We start from the raw sequence: 10,532 nt of genomic DNA on the forward strand, positions 1-10,532 counted from the left end.
AGGCCCGCATACCCCAAAAAAAAAAAAAAAAAAAAAAAAAATAAGGAAAAAAAAATTAAACTAACTGGTTAAACTAGGATTTGAGTGTTAAAAGATTATCGACATCCTTAACCACATGCATAGTGAAATGCTGTAAAGTTATCTACCAGACATCAAAGAACAGTTCCAAGTTAGGATATAAAGCATAAACCCCTCATAATCTGAACAATAAAGTTTAGAGGGAAAATAATATGGAAATTTAAAAAATAGCCACTGGGTTCTGAGATTAAAGTTAAAACAAGCGTGAGGATACATCAAATTTAGAAAAGGATGGCATGAGCCACAGTAGAAAGGGGAGAGGGCAACAGTATTGTTAATGATAGCCATTTTAGGGACTTCCCTGGCGGTCCAGTGGTTAAGACTTTGCCTTCCAATGCAGGTTCGATCTCATCCCACATGGCTCGCGGTCAAAAAGCCAAAACATAAAACAGAAGCAATACTGTAATAAATTCAATAAAGACTTTAAAAATGGTACACATAAAAAAATCTTTAAAAAACAAAACAAAAATAGCCATTTTAAAAAAGCACCAAGTGGTGAAAGAAATTCTTCCCCATTTCTTGAAAGGTAAGAGGAGGATCTAGAATTGACTAAGTCTCTGCCTTCTGGATGAATAGGGCTTGCAAATGGAATTATCATCTGATGCAGTGATTAGAAAATGCAGACGCCTCAAACACCTAGCTTGGCAACTGTCTTCTGCATAATTAAAACAAGTCAATAAATTTTACCTAAATTAGATTATAGAGCCACATGTTAGTACTTCAGGACGTAATATCCCACGTCCAACCTACTCAATGCTCACCTAGGTCTGGGGACCCCATTTTCTCCACCACTATGTGCTTTTTTCTCTGTGTATGTCTTTCTGTGTCCTTCTGCTTCTGTCTTCTCCTTTGACCATTTCTGTGTTTCCTCCTCTCTTTTCTCTGCATCATTTCCTTTCCCTCTCTCTCGATGCCTCCTCCCCCAGACTGTTTGGCCTCACTCTGTTGCAACCTCTGTATCAACACCTGTTGTTCTTTCTCCACAATATTTTTTTTTAAAATCCATCCTCTGACAAAGGCCTTCCTGACAACTTTCCATACAGTTAGTCATAAAATACAGAACACAGCAGACAGTATCTCATACACTAGAAACCAACATGACAATATTTTTTTTTTAAATCCATCCTCTGACAAAGGCCTTCCTGACAACTTTCCATACAGTTAGTCATAAAATACAGAACACAGCAGACAGTATCTCATACACTAGAAACCAACATGACAGGAGTCCCTTCTCATTTTTCTCATCACTGTAAAAAAAAAAAAAAAGAAAAAACCCCCCAAACCTAAGAACTTAGTTTTGGTGAGGCACAGGACGTTGGTCCCCTACCAAATGAACCGAAATAACCCAGCAGAGAATTCAAACCAAGGGAGTAAGATTTGGAGCGGGGGGGTGGGGGAAGGCGGGGGGGTGGGGGTGGGTCGTGGTCAGTCTCCACAATATTTGATGCCTCACTAGCTGCACATATTTCCGCCCCTGTATTCCCTCATTTCCCTCTGTATTCCTCTCCCTGGAGGGAGGTGAAGAGCGCAAATCCACCTCCTGAGTCAGGACTTTACCCGACGCAGGGTCGGGTGGGGTGGGAATGGGGGGCGGTGGAGGGGAGCCGGGAGTCTCACAAAGGTTTGAGAAAGGGAGTCAGAGTAGGAAAACATCGCTGCAGGAAGTCAGTGTCTATATGGACCGAAGGCAGAAAGTTGGGGCCGGTACCTGCCTCAGAGAGATTTAACCGGAACCGGACCCAGACTCCTGGGACCCGAACCGAGTCTTCTGCCGACGCCGAGACAGGCGAAAGGGCAGACTCAGAGCAAGAGCGACAAGTGCGTTCAGGGGTTTTAACTTACCGGGAAACCCTGGAAACCCGGGTGTGGTGGAGCAGTGCCCGAAGACCGCATAGCACAATTTCCAGAAAAACCGAGACTTAACTCTCCTCAACGCCTGCAACGCTCCGCGAGATCCGCTTCCGGGTCTGCAGGGAACTGCGCGTGCGCACCGGGGAGGGGCGGGGCCGGAGGCGGGGCCGGGGCCGTCTAGGGGCGCGTTTCGGACGCTCCGGCGGGTGGAGGCGGTGTCTCTGGTGGAGCCTCCCTGCGTGAGCCGGGTCTGAGCTCCGCCCCCGCCCCCGCCCCTGGAAGATTCTGGTCTGTTCCTCTTCCTTGCGGACAGGCTCCGCGTTTCTACTTTGAATCCTTTGAACGTGTCTGGTGTCTTTTGGAGCCAGGCTACGTGCAGGATTAGAGATGCGCGGGCCACTTGTATTGGAAGCGGAGAGTTGAAAACGGTTTACGTGAAAACAGCGAGCGAATGAAAATGCGGATCCACCAAGGGCGGCACCAGCGCTGGGACCTTGGGGGCGGGGCTTGGCGTTGTGGGCGTGATCCCGGAACTTCTGAGACCCCAGGCAGTTACAGCTTTTTATTTAATTAAGGGAAAGCCTGAGTTTTATTTAAAGTAGGTGATGGAAACTGGAGTGACAGGAAAGGCAAAATTGTGCCTGTGCGGAATGTGCAGTTTTATGCTCACTTCCCTCCAGAGCATAATTTAAACTTCTGTCCCCCATTCTCTTGGAGGCTTCAGAAAGATCAGTGAGGAAAAATTTCAACCCCAAACCTGTGATTGTCTGAGGTACTCTGCTGGAGACTGTGAGCAAGGAGTTGGCTATAGTCAGGAGCTGGAGAAACAAACTTTAGGAAGGAATTCAACCATATTTTTGTATTTTACTCTATAGATTTTTCTTTCCTTTGACTTGCATCATGCTATAGGATGTGAAGAATAAGACCATTTTGATAGAAATTTCCATTTCCCAAATATCAACTACTAATGATGTTATCTTCAGTGTAGTTCTGCTGCTTATTAACTTTTCTTATGCACTTTGGCATATTTCTGAATTTTTAATGTCACTGATTTATCAGTTGTGCATAAACATATCTCCTTTGCCCCAGGCTCCTGGTGTAAAACTTCAAAAACCCTTGGAATTTCCACTAACTGAATCACTGTGCTGTACGCCAGAAACTAACACAACATTGTAAATCAAGTATGCTTCAATTGAAAAAAAAAACACCACCTTGGAATTTCCTGAATGATAGGAGTGTCTTTGCTATTATACTAATAAGGCAACTCTGAATGGGGGTTCCGTACAAAGCTATGGAATGGGAGCCTGGACATCAGAAAGACCAACCAGGTGATCAGAGGATTGCAACATGCAGCTGACCAGCTTCTGGAGGGAGGAGGGAGGCTGGGGATTGGGTTCAGTCACATGGCCGGTGATTTAACCAATCATGCCTGGTAATAAAACCCTGATTGAAAACTCTGGACAGAGAAGCTGGAGGGAGTTTCCTGCCGGGGAACAGAAGCTACTGCGCCAGGAACCCTACCAGAACCTGCTCTATGTATTCCTTCATCTGTTTTTTTTTTTTTTTTTTTTTTGGAGTCTCACAAAGGTTTGAGAAAGGGAGTCAGAGTAGGAAAACATCGCTGCAGGAAGTCAGTGTCTATATGGACCGAAGGCAGAAAGTTGGGGCCGGTACCTGCCTCAGAGAGATTTAACCGGAACCGGACCCAGACTCCTGGGACCCGAACCGAGTCTTCTGCCGACGCCGAGACAGGCGAAAGGGCAGACTCAGAGCAAGAGCGACAAGTGCGTTCAGGGGTTTTAACTTACCGGGAAACCCTGGAAACCCGGGTGTGGTGGAGCAGTGCCCGAAGACCGCATAGCACAATTTCCAGAAAAACCGAGACTTAACTCTCCTCAACGCCAGCGACGCTCCGCGAGATCCGCTTCCGGGTCTGCAGGGAACTGCGCGTGCGCACCGGGGAGGGGCGGGGCCGGAGGCGGGGCCGGGGCCGTCTAGGGGCGCGTTTCGGACGCTCCGGCGGGTGGAGGCGGTGTCTCTGGTGGAGCCTCCCTGCGTGAGCCGGGTCTGAGCTCCGCCCCCGCCCCCGCCCCTGGAAGATTCTGGTCTGTTCCTCTTCCTTGCGGACAGGCTCCGCGTTTCTACTTTGAATCCTTTGAACGTGTCTGGTGTCTTTTGGAGCCAGGCTACGTGCAGGATTAGAGATGCGCGGGCCACTTGTATTGGAAGCGGAGAGTTGAAAACGGTTTACGTGAAAACAGCGAGCGAATGAAAATGCGGATCCACCAAGGGCGGCACCAGCGCTGGGACCTTGGGGGCGGGGCTTGGCGTTGTGGGCGTGATCCCGGAACTTCTGAGACCCCAGGCAGTTACAGCTTTTTATTTAATTAAGGGAAAGCCTGAGTTTTATTTAAAGTAGGTGATGGAAACTGGAGTGACAGGAAAGGCAAAATTGTGCCTGTGCGGAATGTGCAGTTTTATGCTCACTTCCCTCCAGAGCATAATTTAAACTTCTGTCCCCCATTCTCTTGGAGGCTTCAGAAAGATCAGTGAGGAAAAATTTCAACCCCAAACCTGTGATTGTCTGAGGTACTCTGCTTGAGACTGTGAGCAAGGAGTTGGCTATAGTCAGGAGCTGGAGAAACAAACTTTAGGAAGGAATTCAACCATATTTTTGTATTTTACTCTATAGATTTTTCTTTCCTTTGACTTGCATCATGCTATAGGATGTGAAGAATAAGACCATTTTGATAGAAATTTCCATTTCCCAAATATCAACTACTAATGATGTTATCTTCAGTGTAGTTCTGCTGCTTATTAACTTTTCTTATGCACTTTGGCATATTTCTGAATTTTTAATGTCACTGATTTATCAGTTGTGCATAAACATATCTCCTTTGCCCCAGGCTCCTGGTGTAAAACTTCAAAAACCCTTGGAATTTCCACTAACTGAATCACTGTGCTGTACGCCAGAAACTAACACAACATTGTAAATCAAGTATGCTTCAATTGAAAAAAAAAACACCACCTTGGAATTTCCTGAATGATAGGAGTGTCTTTGCTATTATACTAATAAGGCAACTCTGAATGGGGGTTCCGTACAAAGCTATGGAATGGGAGCCTGGACATCAGAAAGACCAACCAGGTGATCAGAGGATTGCAACATGCAGCTGACCAGCTTCTGGAGGGAGGAGGGAGGCTGGGGATTGGGTTCAGTCACATGGCCGGTGATTTAACCAATCATGCCTGGTAATAAAACCCTGATTGAAAACTCTGGACAGAGAAGCTGGAGGGAGTTTCCTGCCGGGGAACAGAAGCTACTGCGCCAGGAACCCTACCAGAACCTGCTCTATGTATTCCTTCATCTGTTTTTTTTTTTTTTTTTTTTTAGTAAAATGATGTCAAATGACAAAACAATGTAGTAACTAGTTTGATGTCCTTTATTCAAGGGAAAACTGGATTTCCCGTCGCCCCTGGCACCCGGCGCCACACCCAGGTAGCAGCCTGCTGCATGTTGGTGAACCCACCAGCTTGGGAGACAGTGGCGGCCTTCACACATTTTTATTACATTTATTCCTAAGTAGTTTATTTTCTTTCATCATTTTGTAATTGCATCCTCAGTTTCCAAGTGTAACTTGTCAATTCAAATGTTTGTACATACGTAATCACTTATTTTGTATAATTTGAAGCCATGTCATGGGTGCAGACTGATTTGTAATATAATGTCACTGAATTGGCCCCATTTACTGGAATGATAATTTGCTAAGCTTACGTACAATAAGAGCTGGTAGGTGTAGGAAAGTCAAGGTGGAGATGAAGTAGAGGTGAAAAGAACACTGCTGCCCTACCCACACATACAATAAAAGAAATTCCATGTGGGATTTTAATCCCATATGGGGTTGTATTCAGGTATACAATACATGAAAACATTACTATTTCATCACTAAGTGACATGGGAATAATAAGGCAAAGGCTAAAACAGATTCTCAAAACTTTAATTTTATTTTTCTTACATAAAAATTATATACATTTATATGCTGAGACTGCAAGATCCCAGTGTAAAATGCAAATCAAAGAGTATATAGAATTAAATATAACAATATATTAATATAAAGCCAATGACTATATCTATATTATATTTAATATCCTCTAGGAAATATAACAAACTGAAATCTATGAAGTAGGAGAAAATTTAAAAGTAGGTACATAAGGTGAAACAGATGAAAAAATACACATGGTCAAAAAACATTTCATATATCTTGACTTCTAGTTTATCTAAAGTAAATAAAAAGCAAACAAAAACATGTGGTGGCATCACTTTCATTTCATCAAACTGAAAAATATAAACATTTCTCCAGGTAGATTGTTATTAAAGGTTTGTGGATATCTGTCCTCCACGGACTGGAGGTGAAGGAGGGAAGAGCTACAGCCTTTTCCGAATAAAAGGGGGAGGATACGAGTATATATTTACTTTGCCACACTTTAAAGTATGCAAATGCATATGAATTACACCCTGATATCTGTTCTCATTATAAAATAATGCTTGACTTTCCTCACTATAAAATAATGCCAGTGTACAATGTGCACCTCAGCGCTAGCGCTCCTGAGAGGCAAGAAGCCTGGGGGGTTAATACGGCAACGTGATTGTCCTAAGGCGCATCAATTGTCTAACACGAATGTTAAAAGCGTTGTAATATTCATCCTCAAGGAAACCCAGGTTTCACCATTTTGACTCAAGTTTTCAAACTCCTTTCCTATGACCACCACAGGTTCTAGCGTTTATGAGGAACACCCGGTGTGAAAAATTGGCCCTGCCGGTCACGTTGGAGAATCTGGGCAGTTGCAGGGCTTTGCTCTCTTTCAGAACTGCAGTCTCTGCTGAATAGGCTTGGGTACCCTTAGTTTAAATCAAGCCTGATCCACTGACAGGCTGTCTAGGGAAGAGGTAGGCTGTCCTTGGAGCACGGACCTTCTTCTCCATCCCCCGGCTGGACTCCAGGGAGCCGGCAGTGGGTTTGGGACGAGCCAGCCCTCGGCAGGGAAGACATAGGCCGCCTGGTTGGCCATGGCGTACATGGTCAGCACCGCGGTGCGCAGAGGCCCCCGCAGCTGGGCTAGCTGCTCCCAGAGCAGCGGGGAATAGCCCTTGTGGTTGTACACATTAACTATGTTCTGATAAATGGCCTCAGACATAGAGCGCAGGGAGGTCACGAGGGTTTTCCGAAGTGGAGGCGGCTGGTCTCTGGGCCTCTTGCTGCGCCCAGGGCGCCTCCTCTGGGATCTCCTGGGGCGGGCATCCTGGATTTCTTCACTCTCCCTGCTGTGGCCAGAGTCAAGGACCTTCTGTTTCTTCTTTTCCGAAGTCGCACTGCGCTCATCTGGAGAGGGCCCTGTGGAGCAGGCATGTAGGTGAGAGACCTGCCACATCGATTCTCATGGACCCCCATTCCCAGGATCTCACAACGTTCCTTCCGTAAACCCCGCCTCTCTCCTGCTCCTGCCCTGCCCCCTCAGCTCTAGAATGAGGTGATGCTATGCCTATCTTGGGCCCTCCAGTGCTCCCTGGATCCCAGAGTCTCCAAACGGCTTCAACCATTGAACACCGCCCTTTGTGCCCACGCACTGGATAGGTTCCCTGCTTTTCTCTCTGTACACCTGGGGACCCAAAAGCAAGATCCTACCTGTTCTCTCGCAGGTGCCGTGCCTGGAATTGAGCTTCCTCTTCCTGGAGCTCTCCGGACTAGAGCCGCGTTCTGAATCTGTAGATCAAGTGACAGTTTGAATGACTGCCTTCGCCCGGCACCCTGGAAACCTAGCCTATCCCGGACACACAAGGAGCCAGGATCCCAACCAAAGCTCGTGTCCCAACCAAAGCTCGTGTCCCATCCGCGCATCCTACAGTCCAGGATGTGCAAGGCCTGGCTGCCAAAGCTCACCCACTTCCCTGCCCAGGGAGACTGACTTACTCCATATGCCCTGTCCCTCCTCCCCAGAAAAGTGAAATCTTACCTGACAGAGTAGTGCAGCTGTTTCTGTCTTGTGTCTCGTTTTCCTTCGAATTCTCCTCCTCATCTGTCTTGGGCTCTGACCCTGGAGAAAAAGAGAGATTGAGATGACTGTCCTCCCTCGAGGGACACAGAAGCCCTTAGTCCATCCCTAGCCTGTATTTGTGGGCAGTTCTCTCTACCGAGGTCATTCAGACACATGAACTGGAGCAATAATATGGTTCTGGGGGATCATTGCCAGAATACTCAAAGCCCCCATAGGGCTGGGGGACGTCTCTCATCACCGATCTCTAAATAAAATCTCAACAAAACACAAATTCGGTATCCCTGATTCCATCCCTCCTTCCAGCCTCAGACAAACAGCCCAGGACCCTATCTGGCCTTTGGTCGTGGCTGTCTCTTCACTGGGAAGAGAATGTCTTACCTTTTTCTTCGGATAGTTTCTCCTCCACATCTGAGCCCCTTTCTTCCATGGAGTTCGGTTGCAACTGGGAAGAGAATATTTTTCCTTCTTCTTCGGATAGTTTCTCCTCTGCATCAGAGCCTTTTTCTTCAATGGAGTCCTGCTGGACGGGAGGCTGGTCAGTGGGGTGTTCCATGGAGGGGCTGTGCGGGTGCGGGTCTTCAGTGCCCGATTCCATCTTGAAGCCCAAACGAAAGGTCCTCTCTCAGAGCGGTTCAGAGTCCGAAGTGTCCACAGGCCCGACGTGCCTGCCTTTTATTAGACCCTCATGGGGCGTGGCTTGTTCCTATTGGCTGATTGGATTCTACAATCCTTTCACTTATCCCAGCCTGAGATGGTGCGAGATTAGGAACCTTGTTGGTTGTGGTTGTACCAGGGAACCTGACACAGGAAGAGAAAGTGAATCTCTGTTTACCCTTAAGACCACTTCAAAATGGTCAATGTTTTTCCAGTCTTGGATCATACATCTCAAGCTTCTCCTTTGGGTGGGGGTTAGGTGGGACATGGAGATGATAGACTTGAATGCAAATCGTAGAATTATGTATTTGTCTAATAAATAAGTTGGAAGCCATCAAATCAGTTCTAGGAGGTAATCATTTAAGGATACAAAAGACAATAAAAGACTCCCAGGCTTTATAACACAAAATTATTTCAAAAAATTTTAAATATCATTTAATACCCAGTTCATTTTCACATTCTTCTAAATCTAAATTACTCAAACACATTTTATTGGTTTTGGGTTTTTTTTAGCCAGGATTTAAACAAAGTTCCTACATTAAAATTACTTCTCATAACGTTAGAACTGGTACATTCTGTCTGAAAATATCATTAAAAGCAGTTACAAAATGGAAGCATGTACTTATAATTCCCATCACTCAGAAAGAAATTGTATCCAGGTATATAAAGTTTAATTTCTACCAATTCAAAACAAAAGGAAACTATTCACAATAAATTGGAAAACAATTGACAAAACAATTCACAGGTTAGTAAACTCATATGATGAAAACTATGTTTCACTACATACAGCATTGCTAATAATAAAGTCAATGCAAATAAAAATACCACCAAGTTTTCACATACATACTACTAATAAAAATTCAGATGTTACCCAGTGTGCCTATGATGTGGGGAACTGGAGATTCTCCTCTGGAGTTAGTGAGATTTTTGGGCTTAACCACTTCAGGAGATACATGATTATGCAAACTAAACCTGAAGATGCGTGAAAATGATGACTCAGCAATTCAACTTCTCACTTTCTCTTTATAACAACAAGGAGATTGCCCGAGTGTATTCATGGGAGCATTGATAGTGGAAGGAAAAACATAAATGCTCACCAATAGGATCAGGGATTATAACCAAAAAGTCCAGTGCATTTACACACAAAAATCACAAACAGTGGTGAAACACAATGAACTATAGGTACATGTGTAAAAAGGAGATTTTTCCAAAACAATTGGGAGAAAAGTCCTGATAAAATATTGGACTGTATAAGGACATGTGTATAAATATTTTACATTTGCAGAAAATAATATATGGTGTTCAAAGTATGTACGTGTATGTTAGAATTTCTTAAAATTTTGGGAATGAGAAATATCAAATTATAGTTGATTGTATCTGATACATACATATGTGATCAAATCGAAATGCAGAAGAAAAGTAACCAGGAAATAAATATCTCTTAAGGTCTTGTGGGTGAGAGACCAACCAGATCAATTCCCATGGACCCCATGATTCGATCTCATGTGTTTGCATTGTGTTCGAGGGCGAAGGGAACAAAAATGCCCAGTGAACTGATAAAGAATCTTTTTTTTTTTTAATTCTTGAGTTCATGATGATATTTATTTTTAAAAATTTTTATTTTATATATATATTCACTGTTTTTCATATTCTTTTCTCATATAGGCTATCACAAAATATTGAGTAGAGTTCCCTGTGCTATACAGTAGGTCCTTGTTGGTTATCTATCTATATATAGTAGTGTGTGTATGTTCATTCCAAGCTCCTGATTTATACCAACCCACTCCCCCAACATTTTCCCTTTGGTAACCATAAGTTTGTTTTCTAAGCCTGTGAGTCTGTTTCCTTTTGTAAATAAGTACACCTGTATCATTTTTTAGACTCCACATATAGGTGAT

The 10,532-nt window shown here is 44.5% G+C and overlaps 2 protein-coding genes across 2 annotated transcripts in view; both read right to left on the bottom strand.

Moving 5' to 3' along the window:
- The window catches only part of LOC129391447 (zinc finger protein 677-like), a gene marked incomplete at its 3' end in the record, with an annotated part of 15,731 nt that extends 13,701 nt beyond the window's left edge, over positions 1-2,030 (bottom strand). The window contains exon 1 of the mRNA XM_055079235.1: positions 1,921-2,030. The remainder of the gene's footprint in view (positions 1-1,920) is intronic.
- Positions 2,031-6,837: 4,807 nt separating this feature from the next.
- LOC102988968 (protein FRG2-like-1) lies at positions 6,838-8,575 on the bottom strand. The gene is made up of 4 exons (XM_007105677.2): positions 8,359-8,575; positions 7,939-8,019; positions 7,611-7,688; positions 6,838-7,319 (listed from the first exon to the last, which is right to left on the bottom strand). The coding sequence occupies exons 1-4, from the start codon at positions 8,573-8,575 to the stop codon at positions 6,838-6,840; spliced, it is 858 nt and encodes a 285-aa protein (XP_007105739.2).
- Positions 8,576-10,532: the final 1,957 nt, after the last annotated feature.

Source organism: Physeter macrocephalus, chromosome 17 (assembly GCF_002837175.3).
Source record: "Physeter macrocephalus isolate SW-GA chromosome 17, ASM283717v5, whole genome shotgun sequence".
NCBI lineage: Eukaryota > Metazoa > Chordata > Mammalia > Artiodactyla > Physeteridae > Physeter > Physeter macrocephalus.